We start from the raw sequence: 21053 nt of genomic DNA, 5'->3' as shown, positions 1-21053 counted from the left end.
AAGTTACCTGTCTAGAACCCCACCGAACTGAACCTTCTCTGTCCCCAGTCCTGGACAAACTCTGTCTCGCTTTTCGGGGCTGGTGTTGCGACTTTTAATTTTCATTGGTTTTTTACTTATGTACGGCTTAAATATTTAACCTTATGGTTAGGAAGGATTTTTTTTTTTTGTCCTGAAAACATATTTATTCACGGATATTGAGATAGTGGCAACCCTCTTATTCACCTGACTGATTTCCGAATATCCACTCTCCTGAACCCAGGCGCACTTGCTGGTTCCGCCTCACCACCCTGGTGGGTTTTATTGCAAAGCCCTGGGGACTCTTAAATGACCCTTCAGTAATTATTACGCACTTGAAGCCCCTAGACCTCTACCGTGCTATCAACAATCAAATCAAGCCCCAAAATAAACATACAATTTCAAGCATTAATTAGAAAACCTGCCTGTTTTCAATAAGGCTAGAAAGTAAGCATACAGCTGCCAAACAAACAAACAAGTAAAAAAAAAAGAAAAGCCTACAAGATCCAAACTCTGGTGATTTTCTTCTTTTTCTTTCTCTCTTTCCTTCTTTCGTTTCTCTCTCTCTCTCCCTACCTCTCTCTCTCTCTCCCTCTCTCATCACTCCAACAGGAAAATTGTTACCCTTACTTCCCTGAAAAGGACCCAGCGTTGTGTTTTAATTTAAGTGCTGATATTTCCAATACACTTTTACGTGGGTGCTATTTCTTCCTTGCGTGTATCTTAAGGGCTTCAGAAAACATAAAATTCACTCAAAAGACTAGAGGAGACGTTGGGGTCAAATTCAGGATTCTGACAAATGCACTTAGAGGGTGGGCTGTCCATTTTAATAAAGGTTCCGATGCCACAAACCTAAGGTCTTATACCCCAGGATTCCAGTCTGTGGGAAAGTTCCTCCGTCCCCTCCCCCCGCTTTGCCTCGCGCCAAAACGTCCTTCCCTTGCTAAGTCGGAGGGAAGAAATGGCCTTCGCTCCTCTCGACTTCAGTAGCGCCCCCCGTCAGTGATAAAGTGTTCTTTTCATGATTCCATAGGAAACAAAATATTTCAATGGCCTTTAAAACTTCTCTGCGTTTTTAGGTGCCTTATCTTCTGCCCCGCGGTAAAACTAACAGCGTCCTAGTTATTTCAAAAAAGCTCACAAGTTATCAAACAAAAAGGGACTGGATCAAAACTTTGGTCACTTTTACTTTCTCAAAAACAAAACAAACAACCAAACAGACCTGCTTTTCATAAATGTCAAATAGGAAGGGAGAGATATGAATGGAGTATAAGTCCCCACCGACCTATGCTCGGTCTCTGAGCTCAATCTTTGAAATTGTTGCAAACCTCCCACGCTCACTAGTGATTTTGAAAGGGCGAAAGGAAAGTCCTATGAAAGTGTATCTCCAGCCTCAATCAAAACATCAATTGGGCAATCTGGCCTCTCTCCCCCTGCGCTCCCGAGCGGCCACTTCAAAGTCGCTGCAACAAGTCAGTAATTGTAATGTTGCATCTAAATATTTAAGCGAGAGTCTTGCCGTCGCGTGTCCATTTACAGTCCTCATCTGCCCTCTAATTCCATTACGGCACAAAGCAAAAATGTTTCCCAAAACTCACAAACAGGAAAAGCGTCACCCTGCTGGAGGAGGAGGAGGAGGAGGAGGAGGAGGAGGAGGAGGAGGAGGAGGAGGAGGAGGAGGAGGAGGAGGAAGAGATGAAGGAGCAGTTTCTATTGATTAGTCACTGCTTTTGTGTTAAGGGCTTTCTTTAAAATAAGAAAAAAATGGGGGGAGGCTGCAGAAATTTCACTAATGTGAGCCTCGGGCAAGAAAGAAAAAAAAAAGGATGGGGGGGAGGCGGGCTGTGTCTAGATGAAAGTGAGAAGGACATAAAGGAGGCAATTGAGTCGGCTGCAGCCCGGCGAGCTAAGCTTCGAGCCGGCCGGAGCGCAGGGGAGGGGGCGGCGCGGCGCGGCGCTTTGGCGCAGGGCGCAGGAGTGGGGGCCGACACATTGTGACGGCGCCCGCGGGCCCGCTCGGCCGCGCTGGGGGAGGAACAGAGGCTTCCATTGAGTGGCCGCGGCGGAGTCTATGCCCACAGCCCCCGATGCTGCGACCGGGGCTTGGCTCCTCCGACTGAGCCTGTTCGGATCTCGGTGCTGGCCGTAGGGCCGGGACCAGGCGGCGTGGGGGTGGGGGTGGGGGTGAGGTCGGTTTGCTGTCCCCGGCCTCCCAACTTTCTCCTTCCACCCGCTCAAAGGCGCTGGAAGGATGGACCCAGGAGGGCTGCACAGCGTCTAGTGCGCGCCGGGGCGCAAGGGCCTGAGCGCACCGAGTCAGCGCGCTTGGATTGGGCAAGAGAGAAGGGAAAAGTTGAGAAGGTAAAGGGGGTCACCTAGAAGAAAAGCCAAGCACTGGAGAAAAACGAGGGCAGTTCTGACCTCTTTCAGGGTGCCTCTCTTCCTGTGCCTTCTAGAGTCTGACAAGCAGAAAGACGTCCCCTGGAAAGGAGTCTCAGCTTGCCTCGTCCCCCTTCCCGCCCCGCAAGGAAGCTGGAGCTTCCAGAGGGAGAGCGGCGCTCTGCTCAGGGAACCCCAAAGGTCCTCTCTTGGCCACCCTTTTCCTTTCCCCCAGGACTCAGATCCCTTTATCAACATTCTTTCTATTTTGCAAACGGGGCAGTCAATAACTCTTGGTGCCCAAAGAACAGAGGTCATTTTTTAGGTTTCTAGGTTTCCCTTTAAACTACACTCCACTCTGTCCTTTCTCTGGGTGCCTTATGCCCTCCAGGGCTTATCTGGAGAGGGAGCTAGAGCCACTAAAGAAACTGACTGCTGTATCTTCTCTGACAACCCCAAATTAAATTAGGCTTCAGCCTCCGAGAAGAGTGTGTGTGTGTGTGTGTGTGTGTGTGTGTGTGTGGTGTTCAACAGTACAGCCCCCGCTGGGGAGAATACTCTGATTTTAAAAATGGTAGCAATTGCCATTGAATGGCAGCCGGCCCAGCTAGACGGCCCAAAAGACTAGAAACATTTTGTAGGTGAAATAGCCACTTTTTCCACGCTGGAGAGTCCATAAAACTTCCTGGTGCAGCAGCTATTGGAGCTCATTGAATAATTCATCCCTCATTGCAAGCCCATAATGTCTATTCTCGGCCCCTTTGTGGGGCTGTTTTCTCTTCTTTTCTCCTTGAATTATAAAAAGGTTGCCTTCCTTTGTTCACATCAAGCTGCTGCGAGCTGGAGCTTTGTCTGGGCCGAGCTAAAGTGTGAGTTTCAATGGACTCTCCAGGCTTTGTCTCCCAAGTTCATCTCCAAGTGTAGATTGTGTAGAGAAGGCCTTCTTTGTAAAAGCTGGAAAAGTTGTACAAATGTTTGACCAGCTCATTTGGGGCGTTTTGTCTCCTGGGCCTCGAGGCTGCCTGTGCTTCGAGGGAGCAGTGCTCTGTTCGGCGCGGAGCCTCCAGCAACAAGTAGCAAAGCCTTGGCCCCCCCCACCCCCTTCCTGAGCCTCTCCGATAGCTCTGGGCTTCTTGCCCCTGTGCCAGCAGGGGCCCTTTGGGTTTGGGATTGGCTGATTTCTCCTCTTCCTCCCTCCCCAGTACCCCTCTGCTGCATCTAGGCCTGGAATAAAAGCTGGGTGTCTCCTCTCCCAGAGGAAAGGCTTAGACTAAGACCTTGTGAGTCCCCCGCGTTCAAGGGAACGAATCAACAGCATATGTACCTCCCTGCCATGGTTGGGGGTGTCTTTTCTTGGTTGCCCGTGTGTACCAGAGCATCTAGGCTTCTGCGTATCCCTGAAATCCGCTGTTTGGGTTTGTAACATCTAAATCAAAGGCGTCCCTTCGAGGTGTGTACAGAGTGTGCACTGGTTTGTGAAGTTGCTGCCATCTGCCCAGTTGGGCAATGAAGGCAAAAGCAGTGACCAGCTTGCTACCCACAGTCCTGCTCTAGAAGCCACAGTCCTAACTCTGGGAGTCACAGTGGGCTTTCAATCACCTGAGGAGAGAGAGCCGTCTGCTCCTCTAAGCAAGTCAGAACTCAACTCTCCCCACCAAAGTCCCGGCCCAGAAGCAGAAACTCTAGGCTTGGCAGGGATTCCAGCTGCCTCCTGACCCTCTGTACCTTGGAAGAGGTGCGACCACCCCCAAGGCCAAAACTGCTCACAGGAAAGCTGCTGCAGTGACTCCCTTCCGGTTCAACATCCACCTTCCCCCCACCCCGGGGCTGGCTTTCCTTTGAGGGGAGGGAAGGGGGACACCTCTGGAGTCTCCAGACCAAGTGCAGCGGGTATAAGAGGAGGCCGAACTTATGGCTCCAAAGGAGAGACTTTCTCTTGATGAGGACAGGTCACAGCCAACAAAGAGCTGGTGGCCTGTACCTTCAGGTGGAGATGGTGCCAACACCGCGGGCCCAAGAGCCCACATCTTAGGCTGGTTTTACTTCCTAGACACACACAGAAATCAAACCCCATCGCATTTGAAAACCAATTAAAAACACAAAACAGCCAACTTGTATGTATGTAGGTAGGTAGGTAGGTAGGTAGGTAGGTAGGTATAAGGCAAACGACAAGGAATGATTTGGGGGCCCCACTGCGCCAGAATGTTGAGACCTGTTCTCCCTGTCCCTCTTCTGATCATGACAACTCTTTGGAAATCTGGGCCTTTCCCGAGGGTGCAAAAGTTCCTTCAGCCTCTGGAGGCTCACCGACTGTCCCCAGCCCTGTAACCTCTCTGAGGCACTTGGTCCCGGACACCTGAGGACAAGAGGGTAGCCCGGCGCCAAACTGCAGCTCGAGGTTTCTAACTCCAAGGAGCTATGAGCGTCAGGTGCAGAAGAAACACTTCTAAAGCAGGGGAGTGGAGGGAGGGAAAGACCAGATATATATTTTTTTAATTTCAAGTGCGTCTCTGGTCTTTCATTTGAATGCTGCGGACGCGGGTGCAGTGGGTACCAGCGAGGAGAGACCTTGACACGGGCCCGGGCTGGCCGGCGCTCTGGCCCCCGACGTCTGAGCGCGGACGCGGCCTAGGAGTCGGCCCTCCGCGCGCCGCCGGAGCGCGCCGCTGCTTACCTCGCTCGCTCAGGATGCCGTCGATGCTGTGTTTCGCCTTCTTCTCGCTCTCCTCTGCCTCCTTCCTCTCCAGGTCAGCCTCCTCCTCTTCCCCTTTCCCGAATTTACTCCTCAGGATGCGGCTGATGGAACTCACTGGAGGTGGAGAGGGAGGGAGGGAGCGCGGATGGCTGAGCCGTGCCATGCCGGGTCCTAGGAGCCCCCGAACCCCCGAGCCCGAGCCCCAGAGCGGCGGCCGTGCAGAGCCCGCCAGTCTCCTCCTGCACCACCGTGGTTCTACCACCCCCTGCACCGCCCACTCCAATCCCCGCACCCCACAGCCTGCTCCTGGGAGACGGAAACCCGAGAAGCCCGCACCTCCAAGTTAGGGCCGGGAACCGCCATCTGTGTCCCTCTTGGTAGAAAGCATTCCCCTTTTTGACTCTATAGACCGGGCTCTGGATCTCCAATCCAAGAGAATTCTCCGGCCGGCCCACCGCCCAGCACCCCTACCGCCATCTGGGTATTGGGCCCCCGCGGTTCGTGTTGAGGAAGAACCACAGCGGACCCGTCCCCTGCAATTCAACTTTGTTTCGAGGCTGTAAAGGGTTTAAATTTCAACTGCAGAATCGTTTCCTATTGTAAAATATCAAAAGAAAATGCACTCTCCCCCATTTATTTTTTCCAGATTCCAGTCTGGTAAACAAATCCATGCTCTGAAATCTCTCGTTCTCGCAGGGGGGGAAAGGGAATTTCCTCTTAATTAAAAACAAACTCTCCCGCGCGCCCTCGCGCTCGCCCCGCGTTCTCCCCTCTGCTCCCTCCGCCTTCCCCCTACCGGCTGCCCGGGGCGCCGGATGGGCCCTGGGATTCTCGGGGAAAAAGCCGGGCCGTTGCCTAAGCCTCCCCTCCTTGGCGCACTAGGCAAAGCCCGGGCTGGCGGGGCCCCATCTCCCTACGGTTGGGGTTACCAAAACATTTGTTTCTCTTTAAAAGGGAACATCAATATTAATAAACAGTTGGCCTCCGCCTTGAGTTTCCTGCCTTGCCTCCACGACAGAAATCCTCTTTGGGGAGCCCTTGGCGGTCTCTCAACCCCAGGACCGGCAGCTCAGCCCTCCCTGGGTGAAACACCCAGAGCGCATCTGGCTCGTGAATATTTCAGGGCCCTGGGAGGGGCTGCTGCCTCCCCATCGCCCAGATCGATCTTTGGGGTGATTGTGGCTTGGATGACCCGCCCGGGGAATAGCGACTGACTGCCGGGCCCCAGGAAGACATTAATGGGCCTGGTACCTGAGGGCACGGTGTTCCGATCACAGACAGCGTCCTTGAGTAATTTGTCTCGAATTTCCCAGCTGAACATGCCCGGGTTCTCTCTTTTGTACTCCTCAATTTTCTTCTCCACATCAGGCGTTGTCACCTGCTTTAGAAGAACAGGCCGGCAGGCGTTGGTACCCAGCATTCTGGGCCAAATGTGGGGGCCCCATCACCTCCAGGCCCTGGGGGATGCTCCTTCCGGCATCCCCTGGGAAGGTCCCCCTCTTTAGCAAAAGGGCCCCTTCTCTGAAGCAATTTACTTTTAAGAAGGGGTAGAAATGAGATCACTCCACCCCTGTTGACCCTGTTCCTCCCTAGGTAAGCTTGAACACTTAGGATAAGTTAAAAGGACTTATAACGTCTTGGGGATGGGGTGAGGGGTTACTTTCTGATCCCTGAAAATAAAGTCAACTCCTTACACAGAAACATGAAAACGAAAGTAAAAAGGGAATGTTTGAAGGAGAAGCAGAAAAATCAAGTTACAGCTGCAACTTGTACCTCTCCAAAAAAAAAAAAAAATGCAATGCGAAAGGTGATTAAATGGGTTTTTAAAAATTAATCAGAATGGTTAACAAATATGGATACTTTGATCGTCCGGCTCACTCTCTTTTTTTAATTTTTCACTAAAAGTCGGTTCTAGAGATTCTTGGAGAGATCGCAAAGGGAGCTGGGGTGGGAGGGAGGAGGGTGTTTGGAAGTCTTCAGTTTACCAGAATCCTCCTTTTGATTTTGCCCTGTGGCAACTAGAAAATTATATTGGATTTCCCCCATATCCGGAAGAAAAGTCAGACCCAATGCAGTCCCCTCCCACTGAGCCATCGCCAGTGTGACTCTCATTTTTTAAAAGGAACCAAAATAATTTGAGGAGAGTACCAAACTGCTTTCTAAATGCCAAGTCATCTGCTCATTACAAAGAAAACAAATCACCCTAGCTTTTGACTCCCTGAAGACAGTTTGGACCGCAGGAGACTGGAGACAGGAGGTGGGAGAGATATCGTTTAGAAAACCAAAAGTGGCTCTTTAGACTAGATTTGGAAAAAGCAGCCCAGTGGGTGGGAGCTGGGAAGACTCTTGGGGAGAAAACCAGCAACAGGTGGGCAGGTACAGTTGCATGCTTTAGGTGTTTGCCTATTAAAATAATTTTATAAGTATTCTAGGTTCCGGGACATTTTTTTTTTAAATGCTAAGTCTCTTTTGGGGAAAAAAAAAAAAAAAAACCCTGGAGATTTCCCTTAGCGTTTATCAAGGAGCAGCGGCCCAGGCAGCAACCTCGTCTCCGCATCCCCCCCACACCCACACACCCCTATCCAGTCTTGAAAAAGAACCCCTTGGAAAGCCCCAGATGATCGCCCTTGCCCCCTGCCCCGATCTTCCCTAAGCCGGGAGACCACAGGCCCGGAGCCCTTCAGGGCCAGGCCCGCGCGCTCACCTTGGGTTTGCTGCCGCCGATGGCACCGGGGCGGATGGAGCCGGTCTCCTGATACCTGCAGAGGATCTTAGAGACGCAGCCATGGGACACGCGCAGCTGGCGGGAGATGACGCAGGGCCGGATTCCGTGGTGGGCCATCTCTACGATCTTGTGGCGGATGTGGTTGGGGAGCGGCCTGCCGTTGATAAACACGCCACCGAGCTGGTTGACGCGGCCCTGGCCCAGGGGAGTGGACACTGGGAGCAGGAGGTGAAAAGAGAGGCAAAGGGAGAGTCACTTCGGGAGAACAGAGAGCAGCTGGAAAGATGAGCCCACCTCCTTCCTTTGGCTTCTGGACGATCCGCGTGTTACAGCCGCAGCTACAACTTCAAGACATCCGGCTCCCAGCCCCTTTCCCAACCACATCTGTTCCAAGCACTAAGCAATTCGGGGGCACATAATCTTGTGTGAAGGGGGAGCAATGAAGGCAAACTAACTAGCCCCAGAGAAACTGTCTTCCTTTTGGGCCCGGAATAGGTGGCATCTTTGGCAGGGGGAGGGGTGGCGGAAGGGAAGACCCTGGGACCCGTATCTTGAGGCTTGTCGAGAGAAGTTTGCCCCGACGCCGCCTCCTGGAACTCCACTCGCACTAAACCCTGCTCATTGGAACCGCTCCCTTTCTGCGGGACTTGGAGGACCTGAGAGCCCTTGGGGTCTCTGGCTGAAAGTGCAGCAGCCAAAGGTCAAAGAGGGTCCCGAAAGGAGGCCTCAGGTGGCGGCGCGTGTCACCTGTTACACCTGGGGACCCAGACGACAGCAGGGTCTGCTCGCAGACCCCTTCACCTCCATCCATGCTCTTCTGGATATGACCTTCCACTCTAGACCCAGCCTGAAGAGCCGGCGCCGCCGATCAGCTTCCGGTGCTTGCGCCCCAACCTAGCAAACCCTCAAGAAGGGCCGGGGCTTCCAACCCTTCCTGCCTGGGGATTGATTCCCTGCTGGCGGACTGCAAGGCAGCTCCCTAAAAAGGTTTGTGGAAACTTCGAGATGCCCCTGGAGATGAGGGGAACTCTAATTAATTAATCCGTTAATACTAAAAAGTCCAAGCACGAAGCCACCACCGGGCGTCTGCCACTACACTTTGCGGCCGGCAAGGACATTTCTTTGGAACTGACAAGAGCTTAGCAAAGACCGGCGCAGCCGCGACAATTCTGAAGCGCCTTGGGGTGGACAAAATGCGGAGATGTTGCTTTCTGGCGTTCCGAAGCCGGCTCAGTCCTCCGCCACCGCGGCCCTTGCAAAACAGCAGAGCAAAGCCAACCGGCCTGGAGCAGGCCTGGCCGCCAAGCTTCGCGAGGGTTTTGCAGAAAGAACTGCGCTCTGTTTGCAGGGAGAACATCGAGCGGCGATCTCTCCCCGACTGTTACGTCCTGGGGTAGGGGCGCCCCGGGAACGGGGCTCCCGGGCGCGCCGGGGAAGCCTGTGGAGGCGCTGGGTAGGAGTGGAGCAGCCCGGCTCGGGCCCCGGGCCCCGCGCGGCGCGGAGGCCCTCCCTTACCTTCCAGAGGGAAGCCGCTGCGCGGGTAGTTCTGCCCCGGGCCCGGCCGCATCATCCTGGGCACGGCTCCGGCCAGCGTGGTCATCCTGGGGGCAGCTTCGCCGGGCAATTATATCCAGGTGACGGCGAAATAGAAGCGCGAGCGCGGTGCCGGCGGCCCTCGGGAACTGCCCCGAGCGCGGAGAGCCCCTCCCCAAAAAGGCTGGGAAGAGAGGGAGGGACGCGAGCAGGAGGACTGCGCGCGCCTAGTCCGGAGAGGGGCTCGGGATGGAACCTGGGAAAGGGGCGGGCAGGGAGGCCCCAAAGTCCGGGATCGCGAGCCCGGGGCGGAGAAGTTTGGTTTAAGTCTGGGCGACTGGCCCTGCGGCTGGGGGCGCTGGGGAGGGGGCAGCGAGCGGCGCGACGAGCCAGGAAGGGGGAGTGGGGGTGGGAGCGCGGCCGGCCTGAATCTCCTCCCGTCGTGACACCGAGTGCGGTGATCCGGGCTCGGGAGCATTTATTAGTTCTTTCACCCAAAGCTTGGTCAGGAGCCCTGAGCTGCGATTGGCCGACGGGGAGACCGTCCCGGGTGGCGGAGACACGCGCTGATTGGGCGACAGAGGCCACTTTCTCTTCCCATCCCCGGCGGTGCCAAGGCCTTGGCCGGCCCGAAGAGGGGACCCACGCTGCGCCCCTTCCCCGGAAGAGAAGGGCAGACCCATGGAACCTGGGAGAGACGGCCCGAGGGAGATGGCAGCTGCAGAGAGAAGAGGAGTCTTTCTCTTTCTCACTTTACATGTGTCCCTCTCTCCTTGACTTTCTATTTCTCGCTTTGTCTCTGTCTCTGCGTGTATCTCTGTGTGTTTTTCTCCATCTCTGACTCTATTCTAACCATTCCATCTCCTTGTCTCTCTATGTCTCTATTTTTCTGTGACTCTTTTCTCTCCCATTTTTCTTGGTTTACAACCACTGGAGGGGGCAATTCCAATAAGAAGGCACTGGGACACCTCCCCCCACCCCAGACTTGTTTAGCTTTCCTTCTTCTGGTCAATGCCCCTTTGGCCTAGGTTTGTTATAGGGGTCCTCCCGCTGGGGTTCCTGCCAGGAGGAGTCCAGAGTGCGCTGATAAAGTTCTTTTGTCTTCACGGTCTGGGAGCAGGAGTGGCGAGAAGCTTCGGCAGCCATTGGGGAGGCCCTAGGACTCACTCGTTGAAGTCTGGGGCGGGGAGCAAGAAGAAAACCGCCTCTTGGTTGAAAAACCCACTCTGGGAAGCCCCAGCTCTAAATCTCGAGGTATAGATCCCCAATGCGGCAGCGGAGATGTGTCTATATGTTAAAGTTTTGCCCTGCTGCTGCGTTTGTTCTCAGGAATTTATTATGGTATTCAGACTAAACTGCTGGAAAAATAAAAGGAGCGAAGTCTTGGCTAGGAGCTGAAGTGTCCCCAGCAGGATATGACGCCAGGAGTGTTGTAAAGACTGTCTGTCCTTAGAGAAGGTACCATTGTGCATAGCCTTTTATTTATAACTTGGTAAGTGCCAGCGAACTCGCCTTCTTTACACCCCGAGTGCCAGCCCCGCGCTCTGCACTGCGCTTTATTCGCTGGAGTCTATTCAGGGACTGTCACTCTGGGGCTGCGTGGTATTCAGGGCCTTAATCAATCAAAAGGATGAGAATCGGGCAGGTTTTTCCCTTTGAAATAAAGGAAACAATGACTTCTGGGCTTCATGTTCCCCCTTTTCCTTTTAACAATTTTTGAATTTTTCCTGCACCAGAGTTCTCCACCCTTCTCTCTAGGTCCCCCCTCCCTCAACTCCTTTGACAGTTTTTACGTGAGCGGGCCCCCCAACCCCACTTCTCCACCCCCTAATTAAGGCAAACTCCGAAGTGAAGATGGAGTGGGGGTGGGGGTAGCCTATAATTGCTCAACCTTCTGGGAGTTGGCTCTTTAAAAATCCACTCGCAAGTGGGAAAAGCAGGCAGCTTTCGGCCGGCTGGGCTTCAACGTTAAAAGGCTTGACTGACCTTCGGAGCTGCAGGGACAGGTCTCTGGAAACACCGGGGAAAGTCTGGACATCGCCTCACTCATGGGGGTTGGGGGGGCACGTGCATTCATAGTACAAAGGAGAGTCGCTGCTTAAAATGACGCCCTATTTAACCTGATTTTATATAAAATAATTCCACCGGCCAAGGGGAAAACTTTCTTATTTCCCTTTTGCAAACGCGGAGGTCACCAAAGTCTGTGCCCTTGTTTTCCTAAGCCACTTCTCAGGGATTGCAACCCGGGAGCTAGAGTTGGGGGGGGGGGCGGGTGGAGTGACTGTTTTCCGTCTCCCAAAGGTTGAGTGGAGCAGACAGGGCACTTTTTGGGGTCAGCGGTAGTTGGGAGAGGGAGGTACCCAAAATGTATTTAAGAGGCAAATGCAGACTCAAACTCGCCACTGAAAGGAACCCAGGAACATCCGGGACTGAGTCTCATCTGTATCTGAGCCCACGGCTGTGTTTCCAGCCCCTCGCGGCGCTGACCCGGCGGGCTGCGGCTGCGTGTTCTCTCTCCCGGCCGCGGGCAGAGCAGGGAAGGTGCGCGCGGGCTCAGGCGCGTTTCTCCGGGTTGCGGGTCCAGCGACCGTGAGCTGCAGGGCCAGAGGGATCCCGGGAACGGAGATCCTGCGGGTTGAATTGGATCTGGAGTACCCGTGGAAGCCAGTCCAGTACGCGCATCCATAAACCGACCACCACTTGCTATAAAAATGTACAAATGGAGGCCACGAGGGGGTGGGGGGTGGAGGGGAGGCTGGTGGCCTACAGCCCCAGGATCTCTCCTCTGCGGCCTCTCCCCTGCGGGAGCGCTCTTCTTCTAGCCAAAAGATGAACTCGGCCCCCTCTCCAGCCGGTGGCGGTCCGAGGACCCGGGAGACTCGGGGCGGGATGAGAGGGCACCCTCAGTCCCCCGGCAGCTGGGCGATTAGGGCTGCCGAGCCACTTTGGATTCAAAGACCTCGGGAGTCCAAGTTCTTTGAACTTGGTATCCCTGAAGTCCGACCAGGGGAGGCCAGGACGGCGATGTTGGCGGAGGCTCGGGCTCAAGGTTCTCACTCGCAGCCGAACCAGACCAGGCCCGGAGCCCCGGGACAGAGCCGAGCGCAACAGGTCGCGGGAGGATGGGGTGGTTCCCGGGTTTCCAGATTGGCTTCCAGAACGAACCCCGGTTCTGCCCTTCAGCCACTCCTTCCCTATCTCCGAAGCTTGCGCCTCCCTTTACTTCTTTCAGAAGTCTCTCCGGAAGCAGAAGTTACCCCCGCCCCCCACTCCCCGGAGCAGGAAGGGAGTGTCCACCAAGGCCCGGTCCCGGGTCCCAAGCCCCTGAGCCAGAGTCTCCCCGCCGCGTCTGGGCGCGATGCGGGCGCTAACTGACAAAGGAGTGGCCCCACAGTGGGGCTTGGAAGGCGAGAGCCCGCGCCCTGCAGCCCTAAACGCGTTTGGAAGGCGGCATCATTTCCCCAGGCTGCCAAAGTACCCAGAAAGCAGGCAGGAGAGTCTCTACGACAGTTGCCAAAACAAACGCGGTGCCCACCCGCGCTATCTGTGCACGAGCAAAATGCCATTGCAGCCTTGGGGGCAAGAGTAAGATAATGATGGGGGAGGGGTAGGAGGATAACTTGCCGACGCCTCCTGTGCCCCGAGTTTTAGAGGAATTTCAGGTGAAATAGACAGCCAGCGGCCAGTCCAAGCCTGGGGCGAGCGTGCCCCATTCACTAGAAGGTTCTCCGTCTCCCGGGTTTGGATGGGTGGATCAACAGTGCAATCGAGGGCCAGTGCCGTCTGCTTTGGGCCTCTGGACGCCCTGCAGCGCGCAGCTCGCGCACTTGTGGACCAAGGCATACGCCTTTCCTGGCCCACGGACTTCTCGTGGCCTCCAAGAGGTGACCTCATTTCTAGCCAGACAAAGGCCTTGAGAGAAAATTAGGGCTATGGAAGACACTGTTCCTGAGTTGCGGGGGTGGGGACCTCTGTCTCCAGCAGCCACCCAGGCCTTTTTTTTTTTTTTTTTTTTTTTTTTTTTTGCCCCAGCGGGAGGGCCAGGGGAATCGGACAGCCTGGCGCGGCAGCCCCGCGGGGACGCGCCTGTCCGCTCGCCGGGTCCCAGGCATCACCCGGGTTGCGGTCTGTGGTTTGAGCAAACACCATGAAGCCCTCGGTTTCGCAGAAAGGCTGCCCGGCACTCACGGGAAGGAAATCAAAGCGCTAAGTCCTTGTCCACTCGCTTCTCGGCCGGATGCGAGGATCAGGGCTCGGTGACGACTTGGGCTCAACCCGCCGCCCCGCGCTGCGCCAGGCGGAGCGACCGTCACTAGGCCCCCCGCGGCTGTTTGTCAAAAACTTTGGCGCCGCTCTTCTCCCCCACTGGAAAATCCGTCGGGATGAGGTCGGGTTTAGGGGCTGGACGGGGATCTGGGCGCCGCACTGAAATGCGGTGTGCGCCAGCCACAGTGATTCTGCCCCTTCGGGGCCGCTGCGGTGCCCTCGCAGCTGGAGGAGCGGGCCGAGAACGTGTGAGCGGGTTCGCAATCAAGAACAGATGCTTTGTAGGAAGACGAGAAGGAAAATGAGGAAAGGAAAGGGAAAGGAGGGGAAGAAGAGAGATGGAAAACCAAAAAAGATTTTTTTTAAAGGCAGCGAGGGAGGGAAAGAAGGAACCTCACGACGGCAAATTGTCTCCTACAGACGTTTCTTTGGCTCTGCAAAAATCATTTTTATGCAAATAAGGAGGACAAGATGCCAGAGCCCAATTCTCCGGGAAGGGGGACGGGGAAGCGTCTTGTAAAAAAAAAAAAAATTAGAATATGTCCTCTCTAATCTTCAAAAATGCTCTGCCCAACTCGGTGAGAATCCACGCGGCGGAGGCGGGGGTGATAAAGTCCACAATTACTCCGCTTGTGAGCAAGCAGGGTGTTTGCGTGGGGTACAGACTGAGAGGTCTTGGCTGGGCATCTTCTTATGGGCCCCGGGGGGAAAGAGATAGATGATCTGACTTGGGGGCTGGAGTAGAGCTGGAGAACATCCATAGAGGGTCTGTTGCATTTCTTTGATGCCTGAAACAAAAAATACAAAGCTAATGACCACTCTGGGAACTCCTGGGGGGGGGGGGATGGGATGGAGGAAACGAAGGTGGGAGGAGGGAGAGGAATGGAGAGGTGGGGGGAAGCTAACAGGCCTTTCACTTGGATCAGGGCAGGTCTCTGACTCCATGCCGCCCCACTGTCTGAGCAGAGCTCAGTCTGCCACAGCTTCTCAGCCTGAATATCTTTACTCCCTCCCCCCTGCCCCTACCCAGGAAATTTCTCTCCACCGGATGATTTCAGGGGGTGAGGAGTGAGGGGATGCAAGGAGCAAGAAAAGAGAGATCTGGGAAAAGAATGTTCAGACCTGGGTTTCTAGCTGACCCAGGACGCACTGGACAGTGAGGACACAGGAACCTAAGGCAGCAGAGCTGTGAGTTAGCCCAGGACCCGCAGTCCGCAGGCATTACAATCTCACCTGGAGTGAGAGACTGTGTGGCCAACTCGGATTGTGGGCACAACAGGTGGAGGGGGAGGGGGAAGAGGGTCGAATCTCCCAGAGCCAAGCTGGCTCAGGCCAGGGACTGCAGGAAAAGAGTTGGAAGCTTGCAGCACGCACTCTTCCTCCTTGTGGTCCCTGAGAGCTCCCTGTGCACAGAGGAGGGGGCCGCCGCCCTGGGATGCATCCTTTCCTGACCCCTTTCATAGGGGAGGAGGAGGAGGAAAAGGCAGAAAGAGAAAGAAAAGAAGAGAGAAAGGAAAGGGAAGGAAAAGAAAGGAAAGGAAAGAAACATAAATCACCACCAGCCAATCAGGGCACCTCAGCCCTTCCAATTCCTTCAACATCATGAATTGCATTACGTTCCTTCCTGGACCTTAAACTTTCCCTCTACCTCCCTTCTCCCAGGAAAACACCAATTTCGTGTTTTAAATTAGGGTTCTCTATCTGGAGATGGACGTTTCAACTAGCCTGGGGTTTGGGAGTTGGGGTGAGGAGTAGAAGAAGAATTTTGATTTTAGAAGCCTGCAGATGGGAGAACCCCAGAGGAGAAACTGAAAAGATGAAAAGTGACCATCGAGAAAGCCAAACGCAATCAAAATGGGCCTGCCACACAGGGTGGTTTAGCCGGGGGGAGCCCCTGCCAGAAGTGCAGACCTGGCCGCCCAGAGCCCTGTCACACACAGAACGCTGTCCCCGGTCCCCTCAGTGGCCCTGCACAAGGGCCACCGCCGCCAAAGTCGTGCTTCTCTGCCCCGGAAAACTTCGAGAGGTATCCTGGCTCCCAGACCCCCATGGCCCAGTGGGGGTGGGGGGTGGGGGGGCAAGAGTTAAGACAAGTAGCCCCAAGAGAAATGTGCTTCAGGGAGCCTTTTCTCTTCTTCCCCATTTCTAAACGAAATCTAATACTATCTGGCTGCAAAAATATATATCACTGGCCCAGAGACTGAAAGATTAACATTTGGATATATAGGAAATGTAATCTGCATGGCTAATTGATTCCTAGCGTATCAGTTTAAAGGATAAAGATCGATATCTACATGATGGATATTGTATTAATAGGGGCATAAATAAAGGCCGAGAGTCTTTACCGAAACCTTTGAAGCCTCTTCCTGACTCTTGGGCTCTGCACGCGGCCACGCGGCTTCCCCCACCTCCTCGCCCCCGACCCCTGCTGAGTGGGAAACATTGCTTCCCCCACCCAGGAGGACAAAGTCTCCGGGCCAAGCCAGAGCGTTTTAATGCGGCGACTCTCCAGGGAAAGGCTGCACTTTTACTTTCCTGAGCTGTAGCAGGTGGACCGAAAGGCGGGAGAGAGAATGGTATTTTAGCAAAAACGCACCACTTAGGTACTTAGAAACACAGACATACAGGCACACACGTTCACCCACACATTCAGACGCAGGGAGTAGGTTCCCAGCATTTCCCGAGCCCCTGTGGCCTTGGGGACTCGAAGCTAGCGCTCCTTTCCCTCCCGCACTCCCTCCCGGATAGCACGGTCGGGGACTGGGGGGCCGGCTGGGATCGGGGAGCAGGCCTCCGGGAGATCCCCTCCAGCACATTCAGAGGAGCCTGCGGGGGGCGGAGTGGGGGCCAAGACCCGCCTAGTGCTCTCAAGGGAGGGAGGCCCACCGGAGGCTGGGGGGCGGAGGGTTCAGATGGAGTTAGGGGGTGGAGGTGTAAGGAGGTCCCCTAGGCGGCGACACGAGGGGAACAGGATGGGGGCCACTTCGATCCGGAGCAAGTCGGCCTCCACCGGGTGGTAGCCAATTAGTCCTGGGCCCCAGCGGCCGCCCTCCCAGCGAATCCCGCGCGGCCGAAAGCATTTTGCAAATGCAAATAAATCACCCTTCGCGCCCTTCTCTCCATTAATTAAGAGGGACGTTTCGACCAAACGAGCGTAATCTTTATTAATTGCGCGGCCCTCAGAGCGCCGTTCGTATCAATCACGCCCAAAGCGAAAGTACAGGGGGCGCCTAATTCCTTCCCAGAGGCTTTTGGAGAAGGAGCCAGAAGCTGGCGTTTCCTCCCTTCTGCCAGCCTTTCGCGTAGCGGGCGCGTCCCACGGATCCCCGCGAGGAGGTCTCTTCCCACCCCGGAGCCTCTGCGCGTGAGCCGGGACCTGCCCGACCGTCCCCTCACTCCCGGCCCGCCCCCATCCGGCCACTCACTTGCACACACTCACAGAAACTGACGCACAGTGGTGCCAACACACCCCACCGTCCGCTTCCTTGTCCCCCACCCTCTGTTCCCTAGCTGGGCGCACACCGTTCCCGCCCTCCTTCCTCCGACGTTCATTGGAGGAGACTTGATTCCGCGGATCCCAAATCCGCGCAGAGCAACAATCCTGGGGGCGCTCCGTTTACCCCTGAGTCGAGGCGACCGGGGTGAGGGGACAGAAGACCCCGAGGATGCCCCGGAAAGTGGCCCCGAGGGTGGAGAAGGGAAGTTCTTGGAAGCCGCCCTGGTGGCCCACTACCCCTGAGCACCGAGGGTGTCAGAAGACGCATGCGCTGCGCGGGTAGGATGAGGGTCGGGTATCGGGGCTCCAGTCTTGGCAGAAAACCCCCGGAAAGTTCGAAGCCTACAGGTCGCGCGTGGGAAAGCTAGCTTGAGACAGCGCTCGACAAATTCAGGGTCCTTCCCCGCAGCCCCACTGAACTCTGAGGGCGAAGACCCAGTGGTCACTCGGGAGAGTGTCCTGGGAAGCGGGGTCTTGTGCAACCTCTCTACGTGGCCCGGGGTTGATTTGGGCCAGAGTCCCTGTCACCCCCATCCCTCCAACGCCATCTCGCGAGTCCTGTCCTCTCTGTGCCTTGAGCCTAGACCAGAGGGGCTGAGACTCTTCCCCTTCTGCTGGATTAAAAAAAAAAAAAAAAAAAAAAGGATGGGGGAGGAATCTAATAGGACAGTGATTTCCGAGGAGGTCTTAGCAGATGAGGTAAAAACTGCACAAGCTCTCTTCATGGGCTCTCTGCCCTTTGACAGTGAGGATCCGACCCGAGAGACACTGGGTCCATTCCTAGCTCCCTTTCTTGGTTTTACCGCCCAATTATTAATGCTATGTCAAGAGCCTGGCATCGGGCCCTCAGTCGATTCCTGCCCACAAAGGACTGGCCTGCTCGCCATTGCGTCTTTGGGTGACCCTGGCCCAAGGAGGGCTCCCCCAGAAGTGGAAAGTCGCCCTTTGCAACCTGAGCGGAGTCCCTGGAGCTGCAGAGCCCTGGCTCACAGCCCTGGGACCCAGTGGCCTGTAGAGAAGCCCATACTGAGGGAGCCAATAGGAGTGAGAGCCCATGGCCTGCTAACAACACCCTCTGGGCTTTAGCAGCGCCTGGAGCAGCGCCCCTCTTCCCCGCTGCCTCCTACGTGCCCAGGCCGGGCACACTCTGGTGTCTGACATTCTCTCATTCAATCATTCATTAACCCCTTGGAAAATTCTCACTAAATACTCGGGCTCCTTTGCTCCCTGGCCACCTCCAGGGCCCAAGACATGTGCAAATCTGGCCCTTGAAGCCTTTCCCTGGGGTGAGTTTGATTATTTTTTTCTACCCTTTATCTCCCACTGAAGGCTCAGCTGGGCCGGTCTTCTGCTGTGTCCTCAGAGCGGATCACAGGGCTGGTGCGCAAGGACTTTCACTCGAGGCACAAGTACTTTTTCAGCTTCCGCCGCGTGCTGTTCCAAGAGCCGGGATTACACTGGTCGTGGAAACAGACCAAAGTCATCCATCCTCCTTCTGGCAGAGCTGACCATCCAGAAAATAACTAGAAAGAATCCAAATGCCACAGGTGGGGAGATTGGTGGCAAGGATGTGTGGCTCGGTCTGGAGATGTTGAAGGACTTGGGGGAGGTTTGGTGGGGGAGGGGCGGACATAAACCGCAGGAGTAGTGGGGGGGGGGGCTTGTTATTTCAATCATGGAAGTCTGGGCAGCTCCTGAGGTAGCTTACTGAAGAGGGCAGGAAGGAGAGGTGGTGAAGGATAAGGCTACAGGGATGGAGTGAAGGAACCGTATACACTGCGGTGGTGAGCGCCAGCTGTCCGGTGGGCATTCTGACGCCATGGAAAACTGGGGCAGGCTCCGGCCAGCCTACCCTGCAGATGTGCTCTGCCAGGAAGGAGGCAGCCCTTGGGTCTTCTTGGCCCTCAACGTCTTCTGGATGTCCCCCCACTGTCTTCTTTCTGAAGACACCTCCTTCCCGCTACCTGCCGAAGTACTCACAGGGAAGATTGAATCCTCTCACAAACAGGTGGAGGCTCCCTAGAGACCAACCCTCTCTCTGCCTCCAGCAGTAAGGCAGACTTCACTGTTGGAGGTCCAGGCATTGGGATTTCCTGGTTTCTCCTCCCTTCCCAGGGCTTGAGCCCATGGTTATGGCTCAAAAATCCAGGCTGGGTTTGGGCGCCCTCAGCTTGGTCCCTATTGTCTCCAAATGTCATTTTTATTTGAAAGAAAAGGAAGGCCCAGCTTATTCCTGTCTAGGCCTCCGATTCCCTGTCACTGGACCTGTCACTCCCATCCCTGAACATGAGGAAATTCCTTCCGGGCAGGGGAAAGGTTGGAGGAGCAGAAGTGCCCTGTTTCACACTCTAGGGACAGACCTGTGTGTCTCCTGGGTGATTTGGGGAGCTGCCTCTAGCTCTTGGGGAACAGGAGAGGGGGGTCTCCTCCAGGGAAACCCAGGATCCCAGAGAACCAGTCATCATTCTCCAGCTGGTGGTCTTCTGAGATCAATGAAAAACAACAACATGCAGGAGAGAGTGTCTTCACCAGGCTCCACAAATTACCGATAGAAAGGCTTTGAAAACATCTTTCCCAGTGAAGATTTGGGACGAAGGGACCCAACAGATAATGTGGAGGCAACGGACTGGAGCCCTGAAGTGAGGGCCCTGAAAAGAGGCCACGGCTCTCTCAGAACAGTGTGAAGATAGACCGCCCAGCCAGAGGGAGCGGCTCTTATCACAAAAACTACTAATGCAACAAAACTTGGGAGCTGCCTAGCAGAGGGGAAAAACAGAAACTGTGTAGCTGTGACAGAGGTAAGCAGGCTCACTGGAAAGGGAATCCCTATGGCATCTCCAGACCAAAGTTCTCAATCTCCAAGCCTGTTTGAGGAGGCTCTGGGAAAGCCTAGGCTGCCCTGGCACAATGGGGTTGGAAGAGTCACCCCTGGAAGAGAAATGATACTTTCAGGTCCCTCAGAAGAAGGTCACATTTCCCTGGGGCAGGGCAGGGGTTGCACTCTATTTTTCTGATTGGTGGGGAAGCCCCAGTTTTAAAAGAGCCCACAGTGTGGTTTCAATGAGGGGGGGGGCGGGGTGGATGACCCAGGAAGGCTGGAGCTAGACCCTGGGACATTCCGGAACAAAGTGGCAGGTCACCCTGCAAGGGAGAAATGAAAGAAGCTTTTGGAAGTACCATCAGAATGGAAAGCTTGCTATAGGAAAAAAGAAAAAAGAAAAGAATATGGAAACTCTTGCAAAAAGAGAAGATTGCTTTAACACTGAAAAGGGGGAGAGGGAGAGAGAGAGAGGGAAGGTGAGAAAGAGAAAGGAAAAGGGAGAGAGAAAAAGAGGGAGAAAAAGAGAATATAACCGCAGAAGAAACAGTATGACTAAGACATTGCTTTTTTGAAAATATTGATCACTTTTTAAGTTTTATTTATATTGAGGGGGGAGGGGCAGAGAGAGAAGGAGAGAGAATCCCAAGCAGGTTCTGCAATGTTAGTATGGAGCCCTCTTCGAGGCTCAAACTCACTTACCAGAACTCACTAACTGTGAGATCAGGACCTGAGCCCAAATCAAGGGTCCAGCGCTTAACAGACAGAGCCACTAAAGCACTCCAAGATATTTCTGATAAAATGAATCCTAACTGATGTCGATCAAGGTAGGTTCATACTAGACAACAGTGAAGGACTGTTTTTGATATGAAGGACACATTTGCACTGGAAGTAATCTGAATCCCCATTTCACTGTCCAGAATACGTGGCATGGAGGACGCACTTGTATATTGGGGGACAGCAGGATACAGAGGAGTGAGAGGGAGAAAAGGACATTAGGAAGGAAAGTACAATAGTGGTAGCCCTACTGTGTGCCAGACAGGTCACACATACCCTTATTTAATATTGACTCAAGAATAATTCCGTGTGGTTTGCTCCCAAGGCTTTCAAATTAATTTATTTT

The 21053-nt window shown here is 54.6% G+C and overlaps 1 protein-coding gene across 1 annotated transcript; it reads right to left on the bottom strand.

Moving 5' to 3' along the window:
* Positions 1-1924: 1924 nt before the first annotated feature.
* LOC115286928 (paired box protein Pax-3-like) lies at positions 1925-9548 on the bottom strand. Its single transcript, XM_029933266.1, has 5 exons — positions 9333-9548; positions 7797-8032; positions 6344-6470; positions 4966-5206; positions 1925-2342 (listed from the first exon to the last, which is right to left on the bottom strand). Exons 1-5 carry the CDS (start codon positions 9415-9417, stop codon positions 1925-1927), a joined length of 1107 nt encoding a protein of 368 aa, XP_029789126.1. The 5' UTR covers positions 9418-9548.
* Positions 9549-21053: the final 11505 nt, after the last annotated feature.

Source organism: Suricata suricatta, chromosome 3, assembly GCF_006229205.1.
Source record: "Suricata suricatta isolate VVHF042 chromosome 3, meerkat_22Aug2017_6uvM2_HiC, whole genome shotgun sequence".
Lineage (NCBI taxonomy): Eukaryota > Metazoa > Chordata > Mammalia > Carnivora > Herpestidae > Suricata > Suricata suricatta.
This window is presented reverse-complemented; position numbering and strand designations above follow the sequence as displayed.